Source organism: Osmerus eperlanus, chromosome 5 (genome assembly GCF_963692335.1).
Source record: "Osmerus eperlanus chromosome 5, fOsmEpe2.1, whole genome shotgun sequence".
Classification (NCBI taxonomy): domain Eukaryota; kingdom Metazoa; phylum Chordata; class Actinopteri; order Osmeriformes; family Osmeridae; genus Osmerus; species Osmerus eperlanus.
In genome coordinates, this window is record NC_085022.1 from 20,222,313 (window position 1) to 20,241,874 (window position 19,562).

The window sequence follows — 19,562 nt, forward strand, 5'->3', positions numbered from 1 at the left end:
ACAAAATATATTTTTTCTTCCCCAAGATTTTCAGTCCCTCAGGTTTGCTACGGTATATTGTGTTTGGAAGGGGGGGTGGGGGGGGGCAGAGCTGAAGCCACCAGACCAGAACAAAGGGGGACCGAACCAACACAACGTCATCTCCAAACTATCAAGTATCAAGAGTCAGATTCTGCCCAAACAGTCCTGACACGGCGCTCCACCGGGCCAAAGCCTGAACCTCATTAACAATAGAGTGGAAACAAAGAACAATAACATGCTCCAAACTAGAGCAAACAAGCGGTCGCTTTCCTCTGCCGGGTTCTGTATAAAACGCTGATCAAGGGAGCTCAGACTACTATTAATCCCTTACTAAAGTTATATATTTATATGTATATACAGATGTAAAAAACGTTTTTTTGTTTTTTTTTTTGATAAAAGAAAATGAAACAGACGAACACGTTACACACACATAGTTTTTGACAGAAACCAGTCAAACCCGCCCGGGGTGGGGGGGAGGGGGGTGGGGTTGAGTTGGGGTTGGTGGAGGAAGGTTATTATTAGGGCTAGGGCGGTGGAGGAGAGAACCAACCTAGGCCTCTCCACCCTCCACCCCCCTTCCAGGACCAAAAATACCAGCTATGGGGATTAAAGGGTGGCCTTAATTCACGATAGCATCCACCACCCACACCCACACCACGCTCCATCTCCAGCCTCCCCCTTTCCCCCCTCTCCACATCCGGCCTATGCAGGCCTCAAATGTCTGCCACACCGATCAACAGTTTACAAGATGTCTCTAAAGTACTCTCACAAGTCTACTCACTATCACCAGAAGTGCTTGAGAGAGGAACGGGACACAGGGGGAGGACAGTGGAGAGGGACACAGGGGGGAGGACAGTGGAGAGGGACACAGGGGGGAGGACAGTGGAGAGGGACACAGGGGGGAGGACAGTGGAGAGGGACACAGGGGGGAGGACAGTGGAGAGGGACACAGGGGGGAGGACAGTGGAGAGGGACACAGGGGGGAGGACAGTGGAGAGGGACACAGGGGGGAGGACAGGGACACAGGGGAGAGGACAGTGACACAGGGGAGAGGACAGGGACACAGGGGGGAGGACAGGGACACAGGGGGGAGGACAGTGGAGAGGGACACAGTGGGGAGGACAGGGACACAGGGGAGAGGACAGGGACACAGGGGGGAGGACAGTGGAGATGGACACAGGGGGGAGGACAGTGGAGAGGGACACAGGGGGGAGGACAAGGACACAGGGACACAGGGGGGAGGACAGTGGAGAGGGACACAGGGGGGAGGACAAGGACACAGGGACACAGGGGGGAGGACAGGGACACAGGGGGGAGGACAGTGGAGAGGGACACAGTGGGGAGGACAGGGACACAGGGGGGAGGACAGGGACACAGGGGGGAGGACAGTGGAGATGGACACAGGGGGGAGGACAGTGGAGAGGGACACAGGGGGGAGGACAAGGACACAGGGACACAGGGGGGAGGACAGTGGAGAGGGACACAGGGGGGAGGACAAGGACACAGGGACACAGGGGGGAGGACAGGGACACAGGGGGGAGGACAGTGGAGAGGGACACAGTGGGGAGGACAGGGACACAGGGGGGAGGACAGGGACACAGGGGGGAGGACAAGGACACAGGGGGAGGACAGTGGAGATGGACACAGGGGGGAGTACAGTGACACAGGGGAGAGGACAGGGACACAGTTCATTCGTTCACGCCGACGACGAGGACGTCATTATGCCTGAACTTCTGGCTTCATTCAAAACAGAATCCAAAACTGGTGCTAAATAAATGCTGTTTTGTCTGATAAAAATATGAATTATTGGCGAACCATTGTAAAACAGCGAGTGCATGTCCAAAAAGAACAAGGTCCTTTGTTCATATAGAATGAGATGTGTGTGTGTGTGTGTGTGTGTAAAAATGGGAGACTTGACTGAGAAGAGACAAGAGTTCAAGACCTACACAGTTGTCTTGACAGAGGATGGTTAATGGCTTGAGACAGCTGCCTCTCCGTGTTTGTGTGTGCGTGTGTGTGTCCAGGCATGTGTGGGCTGCATGGCTCCAGTCGTCATCCGTCTCAGTACTTGGGAACCTTGGTGTAATCTTCCTGGACAACACTCTTGCAGAGGCACATGGACAGGATCATGCCCAAAAGCTAGGAGGAAGACAATACTGGGTTAGACACACACCATCAGGGCTTACATGCACACACACACACACACACACACACACACACACACACACATCCAGAACTGGCACAGGAGCAAAGAAATGTGTTTGAGTGTGTGTGTGAGTGATTGGACTGAACCAGTGCACCCCACCCCCCTGAAACACACCCAACACACACACACACACACACACACACAGGGCAAAAGGGGAGCTCCTATAATTAGACTTCCAGGGGCATCCACCCACTTGCTACACCCCTGCTACCACACATGAAAGCTTGTGTGTGGGAAGGAGAGAGAGACAGAGAAAGAGAGAGAGATACCTCCACAACTGCCACTCCGACACAGATTCCAAGAATAACTCCACAGTTCTCCAGGAGCCAGCCTTCCACATTGTGTATGCAGCCCTGGAGCGGGGGATGAGAGTGAAGAAAGGAGAGAAAGAGAATGAGGGATAGACAGTGAGGGAGAGGAGAGTAGGAGGGAGGGAGGGAGGGAAGTGGAGAGAGGGAGATTAATGGGGGAGCAATTCCAGCCGGACAGAGCAGTGTCTTCTCTAAACACCAACTGTTGTCTTTGGACATGGCCGCACTGAGGAAGAATAATACGGCCTCGGCCAGGGGGATCCTGAGAGGGGCTCAAACCAAGCAGCGAGCAGGGAGCCATGGGAGACATCTGAATATAGGCCTTTGCTCAACACAAACAAAGAATCTGAAGTCTGAAGACAGCAGCTGTCAACAGACACTCGCAGCACACGAGGTGCCCGTCTATTCAGATCCCTACACTGTAGGTGTACTAGGACTGCTCCAAGCACGATCAGACCCTCGCTTTAAGGGTCTAGGTTTGGGGGATGGCAGCGTCTACGATCTAGGTTCTATGTTCTGTCACGTCTAGGTGTGGTTTGCTGTGAGGTTTTCTACTGCACGTTCTAGATTTTGGTGTAGGTTTTGCATTGTGAGTTCTAGGTATTGTACTACATGGTCATGGTTTTGTAGGGTCTAGGTTTTGGGGCGCAGGAATACCGTTTGGTAGATGGGCATGTCCGTGGACATGCTCTCACACAGGCCTGATTCCTTGATGTCGGTGCCGGGCAGGGAGGCGTTCCGGCAGGAGCAGGGGTACAGAATCTGAGAGCTGTTCTTGATCCACACGTTCTCCGACCAGTTAGAAGGCTGTGTCCATCCACAGCACATCATCTGGAGAGGGAGAGGGAGAGAGAGAGAGGGGGTGAGACGGAGAAAGACATAGCGTGAGAAAGAGAAAAGGGGGGTGGAAAATCTTAAAAAATAAGAAGACAGAGCAAAGGCACTTTTCGACTGTTCAGTCAAATTATAATCATCATTCATTCGATGCTCTCTGCTGAAAATGGACCATTTTCAAATAGTAAGACTTTGCATGGGACAATGCAAAAGGCTGGTGTCTTGCCAGAGATCTGGAGGGAGGGGGGGGGGGCGGGGGACTTGGCTAGAGAGCGTGTCTGAGGCAGGAGAGGAGGGAGAGAAAACTCAGCACTCCCCTCAGCAGTGTTCCAGTACTGCTCCAGTCCTAACAGAGGTATGGAGGCAAAGTCACGAGCGTCATCATTTTAGTGTTGTTACCCGGGAACCTCGTCTTAAGCAATCCTTTTGAGTGACGCTGTCACCGAATGCCTTGATAAACAAAACCCTTTGGTGTTGTAGACCCACCGTCCTCTGAATGTAGTCCCAGGTCAGCTCCGAGGTCTTGTTCTGGCCCGTGTAGTTGGCCAGCATCCCCTTCATGATGTTGGACATCTCGTTCTTCAGCTGTAGGGACGAGAGACAGGAGAGGGACTGAAACCCCACACAGAACGGCCAAGAACACGCAGGGCACCTGCAGTGTGTGTGGTGCACCTGTAGTGTGTGTGGTGCACCTGCAGTGTGTATGGTGCACGGCCAGTGTGTATGGTGCACCTGCAGTGTGTGTGGTGCACCTGCAGTGTGTATGGTGCACGGCCAGTGTGTATGGTGCACGGCCAGTGTGTATGGTGCACGGGCAGTGTGTATGGTGCACGGCCAGTGTGTATGGTGCACGGCCAGTGTGTATGGTGCACCTGCAGTGTGTATGGTGCACGGCCAGTGTGTATGGTGCACGGCCAGTGTGTATGGTGCACGGCCAGTGTGTATGGTGCACGGGCAGTGTGTATGGTGCACGGCCAGTGTGTATGGTGCACGGCCAGTGTGTATGGTGCACGGGCAGTGTGTATGGTGCACGGCCAGTGTGTATGGTGCACGGCCAGTGTGTATGGTGCACGGCCAGTGTGTATGGTGCACGGACAGTGTGTATGGTGCACCTGCAGTGTGTATGGTGCACCTGCAGTGTGTATGGTGCACGGGCAGTGTGTATGGTGCACGGGCAGTGTGTATGGTGCACCTGCAGTGTGTATGGTGCACCTGCAGTGTGTATGGTGCACGGGCTGTTAGGGCGGCTGGGAGGTGGAGCGTCTGCAGGGCACTGTCTTAGAGGAGAGGAGGAGAAGAGGTGAGAGGAGGAGAGAGGAGAGGAGGGGAGGTGCCAGGAGAGGAGAGGAGGAGGTGAGAGGAAAGCAGAGGGGGAGCGAAGCAGAGCAGGGAAGGAGAAGAGAGCACCTAACCCTTTTCTAGGAAAAAGGTTGTCCTCTGCCCTGCCCTGCCCTGCCCTGTGGTAAGCCCTAAACACAGGGAACATGTCTGAGCCAAGGACCACGATCATGAACACACCTACACCCACCAACTGTACACACTCCTTCTAAAGGCGAACACAATCCCACACTGCTGTAGTTGCAGTGCTACAGGGCCTAGCTGTGTTTGCTTAACTGGAGCCGGACAGAGGGGTGGAGGTGCTCAAACAAAACACTCCTCTTCTCTTTCAAACACTCACACACACACACACACACACCTACATAATTGGTAGGCCTAAAGCCATTATACATGTTTTCAAAGTCAAAACCAGTTCGCATTTAAAAAGCGTGATTGGATGTGAACTAGAGAGCCAGGTTGGGTCTAACTGGAGAGTCTGAGATCTGCACTGATCTGTGCTGCTGCCACCTGGAGAGGGCGCTGTGGGCACGTCAGGACCAAAGTCCTCCTCCAGACTCTCTTCAGACTAACCTTGCCATACCTTTGACACATATCCGGAACAGTCTCTCTCTCCCCACACAAACACCGGTTGTGGTCGGAAGGGGAAACAGAGAGAGAGAGAGAGAGAGGGGGGGGGGGGGTACAGTACCGTTCCCCTGCTTCTTCCTCACAAGAAACATCTACCCCCGGGAGCACCTGTTCTCCCACGCTTTCAGTTGGCCCCTGTTCTGAGTCACGGCCCACGCCAGACTACGCTGCTCTGCTGTCAGATCCCACCCACACCACTCCGGCAGAGCTAGCTCCGTCACGGGGGGGGGGGGGGTCCTCAGAGGCTGCTGTTGGGGAAAGGTCTTAAAGGCGGGCACAGCTGTAGGGGAGGGGGGGGGGGGGATGCCCAGCACGTCCCAGCTGTGCAGAGAGAGGGAAGTGGGAGATGGGGTCGGATGCGAAAAAGGATTAAATGGGGGGTTGGAGGGTCAAGGGAGAGGTGGGCCTGGAGGGAGATAGTGTGCGTCTGTGTGTGGTGTGTGTGTCCGGTGTGTTTGTGCGTCAGCGTGGGGTGTGTGTGCGGTGTGTGTGTGTGCGTGCGTGCTGAGGTCAACTCACCAGGTCTCTCTGGAAATAGATGAGCACGCCGGCTGTCACCTGGGCAACAAGGATGAGCAGGAGGCAGGTGAAGTACTGTGGAGAGCGTGAGGAGAACATTATGGGATGGTCACCTTTTGGCGCTCAGCTCAGGCCGCGGCCTACGGTTCGGACATGCACGGTCACCATGGCAACACAGGGGTCATCCTACCGGCATACTGTAGAGAAAGTACGCCAGAATAGGGCCTCTCTCTCCATTTCAGTGAGAATCCTCCTTAATCGTAATCTCCAAAGGAGGCTAACTGTGAGTTGTGTTGACCTTCTCTACCCAGTGTCTGTAGACATCCTTAGTTCCCATGCATAAAGGCCAGCGTGTACAGGGAGGTGGGGGGGGGGCTCCCTAGACAGAGGGCCTGACAGCTGGTCATTGTCATCAGGGTAAGTGGGTCAGCAGAGCTTACAAACACGACCCCTCTGCAGGTTGCAGGTCCCCCGCCCAACGCCCCCCCTCGCCCCCCGCCCCAGCCAAGGCACCCCCACGCCATACCCCCAAATCCCCCTGGCTTATCCCTGTAACCCCCTCTTAGTGAATCCACACATGCTAACCTGGGGGACACACAGAAGGCCGAGGTCAGTGGAGCCCATGACAATCTGCAGTGAGCTTAATCCTGGCGGTACAGTAATGCAGAACATTGTTCCAGAAAAACACATTTCGTATCGGCATCTTACAACCATGCCTCGAAGGGTTTGGTGGTTTCTTGTTGTGTTGGCAGTTGGTTGAGTCACATGTCTAGTTGTAACCACACTGAAATGTTACTGGCTGGGGCACTTGGAGGTTGTTTAGGTGTGTTTTCCGTGTGAGCCGGTGTGGCAAGCTGGGGCGCGCAGGGTGACTCACCAGACCAAGCAGGCAGCGGATCTCGTAGATGGCTCCTATACAGCCCAGGAAGCCCATGACCATGGAGAGAGACCCCACACCTATCAGGATGTAGGAGGCCACCTTCAGGGTGTTGGAAGACTCCTCTGTAGGAAACACACACAAACACACACAGGAAGAGGTTAACACTTTACTCGCAAATTCAGCATCTCCAGTTTACGTGGTGGTGATGCACATGCACAATTTAGTCTAAATGGCAGCGTGTGTGTTTGATACAGTGTTTCCCCTACCATTATATTAGGGGGGCGCCCCACCCCCATTTTTAAAATTTATATATATATATAGCGCCCGATCACAAAATAAGTCATTTAAGGTTACCTTTCCTATAACACAGGTCTATAGCTTGCTCTTTTATTAAACAAACTAAATGGCCTTATGTTATTTATCTTATTTACACGACGGCGTGTCATTTCTGTCTCTACATGGTCGCCGCCCCCACCCCACCCCCCACGCCCGCCCCCCCCCCCAAAAGCTGTAAACCTAGGGGAAACACTGTGATACATATATAAAGGGGGGGGGTGAGGGGTTGGGGGCGGGAGGGTTTGGGGCAGATCCAGTGTGAGGAGGAACAAGGAACCAGGGGGAAGAGAGTTCAGCCATTTTGCAGCTCTGTGTTATCTCTCCTGGAGGGGCTCCAATCAGAGGCTGAGTCTGCTGGGGATGAAGCCAGCCTTCGAGCTCTGTGATCAGGGTCCAGCTCGCCAAGCGCCTGGCCAAGGAGAACCAGAACACCGTTCTCACAGTACAGTGGGACAAACCCTGGATACCAGAGTCCCATCTATGCTGCCAACATGGAGATAAATCACCATGTTCAGCAAAGGATTGGCTGAGGAAGGAAGCTGGATTCCTTTCATATTCCCATGTCTTGTTCTTCACGCAGTCACTTTGTGACTAATTATTTGCTTGCAGATATATTTTGTGTGTTTATGTTAAAATATTCATAACACCTGTAGTATATAACCTTGTGAGAAAAGCTCTCACACACACACACACTTTAGCATTTGTGCCTCTGTTTAGCTTCCTTATTTAACCTCGCTCTACATAGTCGTACATCCATATGCCGATGGTCGGAGCGTAATTAAAAGCTGAAGGTCTCTCTGCGGGCCTCCTCCTCTGGTAAGTACAGAGCTCAGCCCATCCAGAGAGGCTGCATGTGGCAGCTGAGGTAGCATTTATAGAGGAGGAACACACGGATCCAGGCTATATCCAGCCCCGTCTCCATCCTAGATTACTGGTACGGGCGGCCACAGGGCCAGGTCTGCCGGCCGGGCTGAGAACCACCCCTGTCGAGCCTGAAGGAGATGTCACACGGCTGGACGAGGACGCTCGTTGGAGCGCCAGGCGCCAGAAGCCTCTCGCCGCAAACATGGATGTCCACCCAGACACAGATCAGCTGTTTCTGTGACGAGGGAACACATCTCACTGCTCTGCGGAAGTGCAACACACGATGGGTGTTTTCTGGTTCGAACGACACTTCCCCAAAAAGGTCCAGGTGTCAGACTGCGTGATCCAGGGCGCTGCAGCGCTGCAGAGCTGCAGAGGCACAGGCGCGCCTCGGTTGGGCAGGCAGCAGCTGTTCGTATCTCCAGCGGTCAATGTTACGGCATAGCTTTCTGCTGAAGTCAACATCTGTATGCCTGGTTACTGCGCTCACTGCGAGCTCCGCTGTCTTGTACTGTGGCAAGTTTCCAATGTATGTCTCCACTGTAAATGTTAAAATAGTTCCTCTGGTGGTTTCCACGGAAATTTCCATTTAAAGAGACAAGAGTGGTGGCCTGTACGACTGCGTCTCAGGGGGGGTGAGCGATGGTTTAAGCCCTGTGAGCCTCCCTGTATAAACACACCCAGGGCTACACATTCAGCCTTTGCAATGGGACCAAATGAATGCCCATAATGAGATACAGATTCAAACTGTAAACATAGGGCCATGTGTCAGCAGCGTGAAAGCTGAAATTAAAGCTATGACACCGTTATGACTCGGATATATTATTTGCAGTGTTGCTTAGGGTTAAACGAAAGCCAACGTTAAAAAACTGTTGAGCGAGAAACAGAAAGGCCCCACAGTGCTTTGGAGCGCACCAATCTGCTTCCCCAAGGCCGTCTCTTGTTTAAACTAAAGGTAAGCTGTGTTTTGGTGAGTGCCAGTGTGATAAACTCGACGTGCGAGGTTGCTATGGTAAACTATCTTACAGTACGACGCCGATAGAGAGAACATTTGGTTGAAAGTCGATCCTTTAAACGGAAAACAAGACACTGAAACTAAAACATTCTCAAGACTCCCTCCCCCACCCCAGAATAGTCAGGCAGGCAGCTGGAGAAGGCTCTATTAATATAGCCCGTTTAGAATGGAACATGAAAAACACAAAGAGATCCTGTTTTCAGTGAGACTGTAGAGTAACTTCTGAGGACCTGTAGAGTCAATAAACACGGTGGCTTGCTGCTGTGGTTCTCTGTACTGACCCAGTATGGGGGTAGGCATCCTGGGGCCATGGTGGAGCACTGTCCCCCCCTGACACACACACACACCCAGGGTGGAGAGGGATGGAGAAGGAGGGCTGGGGCGACCACAGGGGAGGGGATATTCTCAGGCTAGCAGGCCTGTGGGATCTCAGCTATCTCTGCAGGAGCAGTAAACAAAGGTCCAGCCTACCTCAGGTGATAAAAAGGCGCCATGCTTAGTCCACTGTGTTCCGGAACACCATATCAACGCTATGCAGCCTCGGCTTGGTAATGACCTTGACGTGGGTCCAGTCCAGATAGGGGTGAGGACATCGTCCTATGAAATATGGTCTTCGAAGTCCGGGAAACTCGACCAGCCCTGGTCGGTCTTTGTCAGGCTCCAGCTCATTATTCAAGCCTGAATGGACATCCCGTCTAAATATAGACTTCGGCTCCAAAGGCAGCCCTTAGAGAGGGATCTCGCTTTCTGCTCCAGTCATTAGATTTGTTGATGGATTACCTACAGGCTAACTAATAATTCCCAAACTGTAAACTTGGATTAAGAGGGAAATGGTGTACTTTTTCTCTCCATGAGACTTAACTCTTTGGCAGTACTATAGAAACTTCATTTTTGCAACCAACACTGAGTGAATAACTAAACTTCTGCTTTCGGCAATGCTCCATCTGTGCTGAACACATTGAAATAATTTTGGGTGAATCAGAAAGATTTATAGTATTTTCCATCCAAGACTCCCTGTTCTTCCCATCAGAGTTCGACTGCACTTCCTAATGGAGTGTGGACCACATTTCTTACGTTGTGGAGGGTCAAATCGCAGCCATCCTAAGGAGCTGTTGAGGCCCACTGGGTAGGGTGCTGCAGGAATCAGCGTGTCTGTAATGTCATTATCCTCTTATACGTTTCTGCAATAGATCCCCGACAACACACTTGTGTGTGTGTGTCAACAACACGTGGGTAACTGCCATCAGGCAAGTTGGCAGATAAGACCACCCTTGCTGTGAGCGACAGTAAGAAGTAGGAAGTGGACTGCTGTGAGGTAAGCTGCTATTCTGTAACGCAGGATGAGACTACTTGAGATGTTGTGATAACTAGGCCTCCGTCTACTGTTAGTCACCTCCTCCTATGACAGACACTGCCCTCTCTCTCTCTCTCTCTCTCTCTCTCTCTCTCTCTCTCTCTCTCTCTCTCTCTCCTTCTGTCTGTCTCTCTCCCTCTCTCTCTATCCCTCTCTCTATCCCTCTCTCTCTATCCGTCTCTCTCTCCCTATCTCTCTCTCTCTCTCTCTCAGAGTGTGTGTGTGTGTTTGACCACAGAGCAGCTTTCAAGCGGTTGCGAACCCCGTAGGCTTGCAGTGGGGGTCACATTTTTGGTTTACTGCTGACATCCCTCTGGTTTTATTGCGCTCTTCCCTTGTGTCCGTGGGAACGAGGCCAGAGAGCTGATATACACATAAGCTGCAAAGACTGGGGTGTAGGGTTTAGGATTATACACTCTCCAATCGGTATGACTGTCTCTCTGCCGCTGCTGATAGACACTGGTGCATGGTAGAGGGTTCAACATCTGGTTACCACCACAGGATATGGTAGGACTGCGTGCTTGTGTGTCTGTGGGGGCATGTGTGCGTGTGCATGTACTTACGTAGCACTGCAATGAAGCTCTGGTTGTCAAGGAGAACCCAGAGCCCGAATCCCATGATCAACGCTCCAAAGATCTACAGAGGAGGAGAGAAACTCTTTAGACCGGTTGAACCCGCTGGAAGTTTCTGTAGGAAACAGTCAGATCAAACGTGCAGCTATTTGGGAGATGTGTGCAGAGGAGAGGAGAGACAAGGCAAGGAAGAAGCCTGCCTCACTCTCTCTCTCTCTTCCATCTGGAAAACATCAGCTCCTCGTCCCACCCTCCCCTCGCTCTTTCACTCTTTCTGAGGAGACTGAGACAGGATAGATGATGTGGACCAGGATCAAGAAGCCAACCCTGGTTTGGATGGGAGATCTTCCATTCCACTCAGTCTGACCCCCATAACACTGAACAGCTCTGGATGGGGAAACAGGAGGTGTGTGTGTGGGGGGGGTCTCAGGACCAGGACCGTGGGATCTGGATCTGATCAGGAAGTACCGGAAAAACACTCCACTGGGCCTCCTCTCACCGCTGGCGTAAGTGGGAGGGGGTAATCGTGGGCATGAGTGGCCCCGCTGCAGTTCCACTGGGAAGCAAAGCCCAGGACTGGTGTGTAATTTACGGGGGTCTTGTTTGAAGGGTGTTGGTTTGTGAAGGGGGGGTGGTTGTGTCGTCCAGAGCATGTCAGCAGTCAGTCCTCCCCCCTTAAGGGTGGGTGTTAGCGCCACGGGAGCCGCGTGGCCCGCCCCTTGCTCCCCTCTTACGGTCGGCCTCTTCGCACCACAGACGCTAGCCATTAAAGCCCAGACTAGGAGTGTTCACATCAAAAGACTCGCTCGGTTTTACTAGGACTGTCACTGGAAGCGTCTGGACATCATCAGGGAGGGTTGAGGAGGACCCGAAGGCTGTCGAGTCGATTAAAAAAAGCACGTAGGGGGGGTTGTTGGGAACTTGGGACACATCTGTGATGCTGTGGTAGATGTGGTAGGTCTGACATGGAACAGGTAGAACTCATCTCTTCTCAAGTGGGGCCACTTTAGAAGGCTTCCCTTGATGGTTCCTAATGTGCCATACCTACTACAAGTCTCAGAAGCTGTTTTGATTCTAATCTCTTTAAATATGGAGTCAGGTGGCTGAGCGGTTAGGGAATCGGGCTATTACTCAGAAGGTTGCTGGTTTGATTCCCGGCCGTGTCAAATGACGTTGTGTCCTTGGGAAAGGCACTTCACCCTACTTGCCTCGGGGGGAATGTCCCTGTACTTTAAGTCGCTCTGGATAAGAGCGTCTGCTAAATGACTAAATGTAAAATGTAAATATCCACTCAGTTACTACATGCGAAACAAGAGCATTCACATTGCAAGAAAAAAAAGCATTGGAACTCTGCAGGATATACAGAGGATGTGCTTATGGATTGAATATCTGATCACTTACAAAGAAGAGGAGGTTGAACAGGAACAGGAAGTACTTGGTGGCCGTTATGCACCCCGTTGCCATGGTTACGATTCTAGAAAAGAGAGGGAAATTAATTTATTTTTAGTTTGACTTCACGGCAGCTGAAAACTAAATATCAGAGAGACAGAAATAGAGAAAGACAAAGATGGAAAGACAGAAATAGAGAGAGACAAAGATGGAGAAAGAGACACAGAGCGAGAAGGACAGAGATGGAAATATACAAAGATGGAGACACAGAGAGAGAGAGAGAGAGAGAGAGAGAGAGAGAGAGAGAGAGAGAGAGAGAGAGAGAGAGAGGAGGGGGTGAGATTCAACCCCATGCACAGCATGTAGCCTATCTTGACAAAGCAGGGCTTTGATATAAAGCAGCATCATTTTCAGACAGCCCATAACCCTTAACTTAGTTCTGTTCTATAATGTGCCACTACCTCCTTAAGACAACAGCAATCTTGTTTCCTAGTTAAGCTTACCCACCACTTATGATACATCTAGTCTTGTTCCGTGTAGCTTACACGTGGGCCATCAGTCTCCAAAGCTTCACAGAAAGAGCAGCTTTTAAAGACCATTCTGGACTAAACCAACCCCTCTGGAGGGGGGGGGGGGGTGCTCAAAGAGACAGACTGAGAGCCATGATCCTTGTGAGACCGTGGTGTGGTCATTGTGACTGTGTCTGTGGTGAAGCAAGCTACTGCCGTCACATGTCAAATGAACTGGGTTGTACTACAGTGTTTACAGACACGGCAGTGAACCCAGTGAACATGTTAACTGCCATGTTTATGGACTTTCCTAGGCAAATGAAAGAAGCAAAACTGGAACATATGACCCAGTTCATTAAAAAGCTGATGTCATGGCAACATATTGTCAACCGAAAGTTTTTTTTTTCAGATACAACAAGACAACAAGTTTAGCTTTAATTGGGTTCAGACTTCATACTTTGACATAGAAACAGCAACAGATGTCAGAGTGAAACCCAACACACACACACACCTATAAACAGACAAGATCATAAAAAAAGTGTTTCAGAGAGACACCTGCCGCATACTGTCATTAACGGTACCAGAGATTGGTACGTTTGGAAACTCCCTGGCAGGTCTCTCTTCCACCAAACCAAAGCAAACACTGGCCAGTTTGTTTTCCAGAAATCTCTGAACCACAACCAGCCATTTTGGTTATTTGCAGTCTGAAAATATTGCATGAGGACAACTCCTCATATGTAGGCTATCGCATGACAAGCCTGTACCACAAGGTCCTCTCAGCCAGGCCTTGTTCTATAGCACACACCTTAAGTACATTAAGTCATTTAGCAGACGCTCTTATCCAGAGCGACTTACAGTAAGTACAGGGACATTCCCCCGAGGCAAGTAGGGTGAAGTGCCTTGCCCAAGGACACAACGTCAGTTTGCATGACCGGAATCGAACTGGCAACCTTCGGATTACTAGCCCGACTCCCTCACCGCTCAGCCACCCCCCCTTTTCCCACCTAATACGATGGAGCTTGAAAAACACGAGGTTAGTGTCGCCAGCAAGTTGTTAAGTATCTTCAGCGTCAAATGCTACTGTATTGTGTGTGTGTTTGCGTACATCATTCACAGCTGAGCCTATTTTTCCCTTGAGAGCCATTACAGGCTCTATTTCTTCCCAGGCATTCCCCTGTGAGGGCACTGAGCTGAATAAAGCAGAGACAGTCATTAATGACTAGTCTGCAAAAGAGAAAGTGATGTGACGTATAGGACAGCTTCCTCCTACGCTCATGGAAAGACTGGACATGAGACTGTGCAGTTGAGCATGCGAACTCAGTGGTTCACTGGTCGTTGCTCTACACACCAGAGTGTCTGAGGAGGTAGGCCCAACCCCTTCCAAAGGAAAAGATCCTGACACTTCAATGTGTTTCCATGGTGATCGTCCATAAAGCATTCATTAAAGCTTGGTTCTAAAGGGCTTATATAAGGTAGGCCTATGCAATCTCACACTATGCTGGTTTCAGTGCAAACACCATGCACTGACCACATACAATAAGACCTCCCACATATTCTCCTCTCTAAGCACCCCCCCCCCCCCCCCCCTAACATACACTCACTTCAAACACACACGTACTTCAAAAGGCACAGATAGTACTACAGGCTATGCTCGGTCTTAATATGAGCAGTAAATCCTACTGCTGTCAACTGGCCTAACAGGTCCTGACATGGAAACATATTGGTCCACACACACACACACACAGGCATGACCAATAATTATTCAAATGGTCATAGCTATTTATTACCCAGTTATTGAACTGTTCAGACGGGATTGAACTGAATCGCAATCCGGAGCACAAAGCAGTATCCTCGCCTCTCGTGTTTACAACAGCAGCCCTCAGAAAAAAACCTAAACCACACAGAGTAGCAGTCAGATACACACACAAATCTCCTAATCCCCTAAAGCAGATTGTATGAGTGGACGTCTAGATAGAGAGAACTGGGGATTTAACACAGGCTTAGGTAGTTATGAGTTCCACCTACAGTCTGTTTGTTGACTGAAGCCACTTCCTGCCAGTTATGAATTGGCTGATGTGTCCTTGCTGTAAGTGCTTCTCTGTCAAGGTTTAAATCTGAGAGAAAACAGCGGCCATATGGTGTAGGCTACAGGAACAACCAGGCCAGACTAGGAAGACCACAGGGTAACTATTATTGGGTGTGCTTTGCCTTCGGCAAGGGCACAACCTTTGTTATCTCACATATATATTTATTATTATTTATTATTGTTTATTTTCGCCCCCCTAAGGATCAGTCAATATTTGGACTACATACACAACGGCGGTGTCAAAAGGTTCGTCTTGTTAGCGATTGCGTTGGTTGTATTTTTATTTACGTTCCGTTGCATGGTTTAAGTAGAAATTGCGTTTTTGTGGTGAAAAGTGAAGCTAACGGTGGCTAATTTTCTAGCCACAGTCACTGACGTTACTAACGTCACTACGTCACTAACGTCACGAAAACACGCGTGACTACCTGTAGCAGAACATTCGTTTCGCATCTGTTAACTTGGGGGATAGCTAGGCTAACTATAGCTTTACTGCAAGGCAGCTGCAGAAACGCCACAAGCAAAGAGGCCAGGGTGATAACTATTTACTCATTTGACTTTGTTATGTGAAACACTTATGAAATGTAATGTACAATAGCTGATATTATTAAGGAAGTAGGCCCACATCTATTTTCGGAAACGGTAGTCTACTATTTCACTGAAGCATTAGCATGACATTAGCCTCTGTTGCCCGGGCAACACACCACAGTGGTCTATGATGCATCTGTTTTCAATCGTTAAAATAAATATTCCTCACAAATACATTTTCTTTGTAGGATTTACTATGACATTACATTACAAGTAAACGATTTGTTGGTGAAATTATCATTACCTGTGGTTTCAAACCAGTGTTGCTCATTGCAACGCTGTAGCCTACGCGAGACACACGACAAAAACATCTAACTTACACAGCTGTTTAGGAAGTCAAACGGCGATAGAACATGTTCGGCACTCCCCTTACTTAAATCAAAAGTCTATCTAACTACTAACCTGAACTTCATTGCCACAGCCTAAACGTTGTCAATCTGTTCATGAAAATAATTTATTTCAGCCTAAACCGTACAACGGAACGTTAAATCCAATTCAACCAACGCAATCGCTACCAAGACGAACACAGCAGTAGTCTACTAGTTCTGTACCGTAGTAGTACAATTTACCGGGGCAGCTTCTCCACACAGGGCTATGTCGCATTTTGCGTTGTTACTGACAATGAAAGCTACCAGTGAGATTTTTATGAATGAGCGATTTACCACTAAATAAATGTCAAGCTTATTTACGTTTTGGGGGGCATATTTTCAGTTAGCAGATGGGACTGTCTGAATCGCGATTCCATCTTCTACTGCCGGGTAACGTCGTAGAATAATCTTCAAAGGGGGTTCTTTATTAATGAATGAATGCAATGAGTAGGCTACATGCCTGAAAATATCACGAGAAGGGAAAAAATTAAAATGACGTTTAAGTCATAGAGATTAGGTCCATTTTTACACCGGTCTGCCAAATTTATTCGTTTTGATTCAACGATGAGGCTGCCTCTTGCAGGGGAAATAAGACATCTATTTCATTCTACACTTCACTCGTATTTTCAGTTGTAAATGAGCAGCAAAAAAAAATGCTTTTAAATCTATTTAATCTTTATAAATAACAAGTATGCATTTTCATATAAAATATACAGAAATCAGTTGTAAAAATGTCATTCAAAAACGGACCCCTGTGCAACCGACGCAAGCAAGCACACCCTACAATTTCCCCAGAAATTGTACCCTCTCTAGTTATAAATATAACCCTCGGTATTCAGAAAAAAACAAGTGAGAACAGCCTACAGTAGACGCCGTGGAGTTGATGTTCCCTCCTACAGTATCACACCTCTACTAACAATGGTAAGGGGGCAGTGATTGTGAGTCACATTACTGATACCACAGACCAAGAGTGATGACTCAATCATTCCGTTGTGAAACTTGAGAAAGACCCAGAGACCCAGAACCAGAGTTGGACCGTGCCAGACATTTTAGGTGCAGTAAGATTAAAACAGAAAGTGCCTTTATGCCTTTTGGGGGGGATGAATTTCGGCATGGTGTTTTAAGCTGTAGGCACAGGAAAAACAAGCACAAAGTCCTTCAGACAAAGAGGGCCTCACTTGACACACACACATACACACACACACACGTACATAATGGTGAATGGCAATAAGAAAACTGAGAAAACAAGAGTCTTGTCAAAGTCTTGCCAAAACTGACCACTCAGAGACCAATACTTTAAATTTACAGCAAGGCTTGCTTTTCATAGCCCCTAGTCTATGAGCCTTCTCATAAAAAAGCAGGTATTGCCATGGAGGCTAATTTAACACCTTTAGGCTAATCCTGTATTGGAAATATTTGTGTTTGGTAAGCACAGACTCTTGCTTGTACCATTCAGTGCATTACATCCTAATGACGTGACCTCTGCCAAATCCTCGGACCAAAACAGACCCCTAACGGTTAAATATGACCAGACAACACATCTGTGTCCATTACCATGGCACACAATGAACTCTGTTTAAACAAGGCATCTAACTGCCGTGATAGCAACAGCAACACTTTCATGTAAGCAATGAATGCCTCTTGAGATTTTTTCGTCACAAAAACATTTCTTGCTACTTAGGCTACATAGCTAGTGTTAAGTGGTCACTCGACCGGTGTTGTAGTGACAGCTGGTTGTGCTGGCAAGCACAGGAAGCCAATGACGAATTAAGTACACATACATATCTCAATTCTCCAGCGAGTATGACAGCTGAAGTGAATCTCACTGAGACACTGATTCCATGACAAATGTGTTCCAGACACCAAGAAGTACAGTAAGACATGCGTTTCCTCGAGGACTTGCCTAGCATAAAGTCGCTGGAAAAGTTCTGAAATACCACATTCAAAGCGTTTCGAAACGAAACCTGACATTAACTCCTTCACATATAAACTTAACAACTATGACACATTGGCGGCACCGATACATTATACTTACATTTATGTAAAAAACGGAGAACCGTTAGAAGATGGACTGCTGCCTGCCTACCCGTCCCGTTGGCGTTGTGCGTGTGTGAAACTGTGAAGGCTGTGAATGTAAATGATTTGGGCAGAGGTTCGTCCCAGAACCCCACCATGCGGTAGACATGAGTTAGTTCATTAACTCCTTCGTGTCTGGACGGTCCCTATAACCTCCATTAGAAGTGCACACTCATTTAGGGAACGTTCTTGTTTTGGGGATGCTTTCGAATCAATTTGTCACAAACAGGCAAGACTTACTTCATTCAAAACATTTGGAGTTGGTCGACTAAGTAAATTATTTTCGTGGAACTTGATATTGTACGCTTTTCATGCTTGTTGGCAAAATAGACATAATGGCCTAAAGATCCCAGGATTAACATGCTCGATAAATTGTATGCTAAAAGCATGGGGAGAATGCAAACAGTAACACTAGAGCTTTTAGCTACATTGCCACAGAATCCCTTAATCCTCAATCTACACATTTGTTTAAATGTCAGACAGTCGGCCTTCTTGTCACCCTAAATTTCTCGTCACACACACACACACACACACACACACACACACACACACACACACACACACACACACACACACAAAATTGAAGTACTGACTACACTTTTTCCACTCAAGTTAAAGTAAAGAAGTGTGGGCTCATACTTAATAAAAAGGAGCCATACTACCTGTTTTAATGTGTCGCAGGTAACTGGACCTCACATCATATTAATACATTAATACAAGACACAATAGACACATTTGCCAGGTGTCCGTTTTGACACTGACAATTTGCTAACCACCCCTGTCTCATCCATAAGGTACCTTTATTCACACACACAGTGAAAGGAGGGGAGAGGAGAGGAGAAAGGAGGAGAGGAAAACAGAGAAGCCTAAAACAGTATGTTAAAGCAGAGTACAATAGAGTACAGTAGAGTATAGTTGAGTCCTCACCAAGTATTAATCAATGATGCAATCTTTTGATGCAATATTTTTTCAAATTGTCAAAACTAGGGTTTGAGGGTCCTCTCTTTTCACAGTCTGTGTGGGAAAACAGACAGTGAAAAGTTTCCCCCAAAAAGTTTTGTGTGAAAGTAAAAAGTTATCAGAAAAATAAATAGTGAAGTAAAGTACTGATACCAGAAAGATCTACTTAAGTAGGCTAGAGTAACGAAATATTTGTACTTTGTTACTTCCCATCTCTGATTAAAGGACATGTGACATTTGGGGTAAGGATTCCAACTCTAACAGGTAACCCTTTAATTCATAACTGCAGTTCATCATGGGCTGTTCATGTTAAGTCATGTTCACAGGAAAAACAGAACACATATAAACAAAAGGAAAATAATAGCGTCATAGGTCCACTGTTACAACCTGCCCAAACATGCCAAAACGTATTTTATTTCATACCAGTCTGCAATTTGTTTATTACTTAACCAACACATTCTTGATTGAGGTTATTTCCTAAGTAACTTAATTTACTATAGTTTGACACACTCGGTTATTAGCGACCAGCCGTCAGAGGTGTGCTGGTGTATATGTACCAGCGGCCGTCCCCCACCCTGGCTTCAGGGCATCCTTGATACGTACACCCAGAAAGTCGTTAAATGGGGCAAAATCCGACACCGAGAAGCGCGTGGGTGGATACGGTTCGCAGTAACAACGAGTCTACTCGTTGAGTATTCTGGGTGGAGATATG

At 48.6% G+C, this 19,562-nt stretch overlaps 1 protein-coding gene across 1 annotated transcript; it reads right to left on the reverse strand.

Moving 5' to 3' along the window:
- Nucleotides 1–1,364: 1,364 nt before the first annotated feature.
- Nucleotides 1,365–17,973, reverse strand: cd82b (CD82 molecule b). Its single transcript, XM_062462501.1, has 9 exons — nt 17,850–17,973; nt 12,279–12,351; nt 10,869–10,941; nt 6,734–6,858; nt 5,857–5,931; nt 3,859–3,957; nt 3,196–3,369; nt 2,497–2,580; nt 1,365–2,160 (listed from the first exon to the last, which is right to left on the reverse strand). Exons 2-9 carry the CDS (start codon nt 12,339–12,341, stop codon nt 2,083–2,085), a joined length of 771 nt encoding a protein of 256 aa, XP_062318485.1. The 5' UTR covers nt 12,342–12,351; nt 17,850–17,973; the 3' UTR covers nt 1,365–2,082.
- Nucleotides 17,974–19,562: the final 1,589 nt, after the last annotated feature.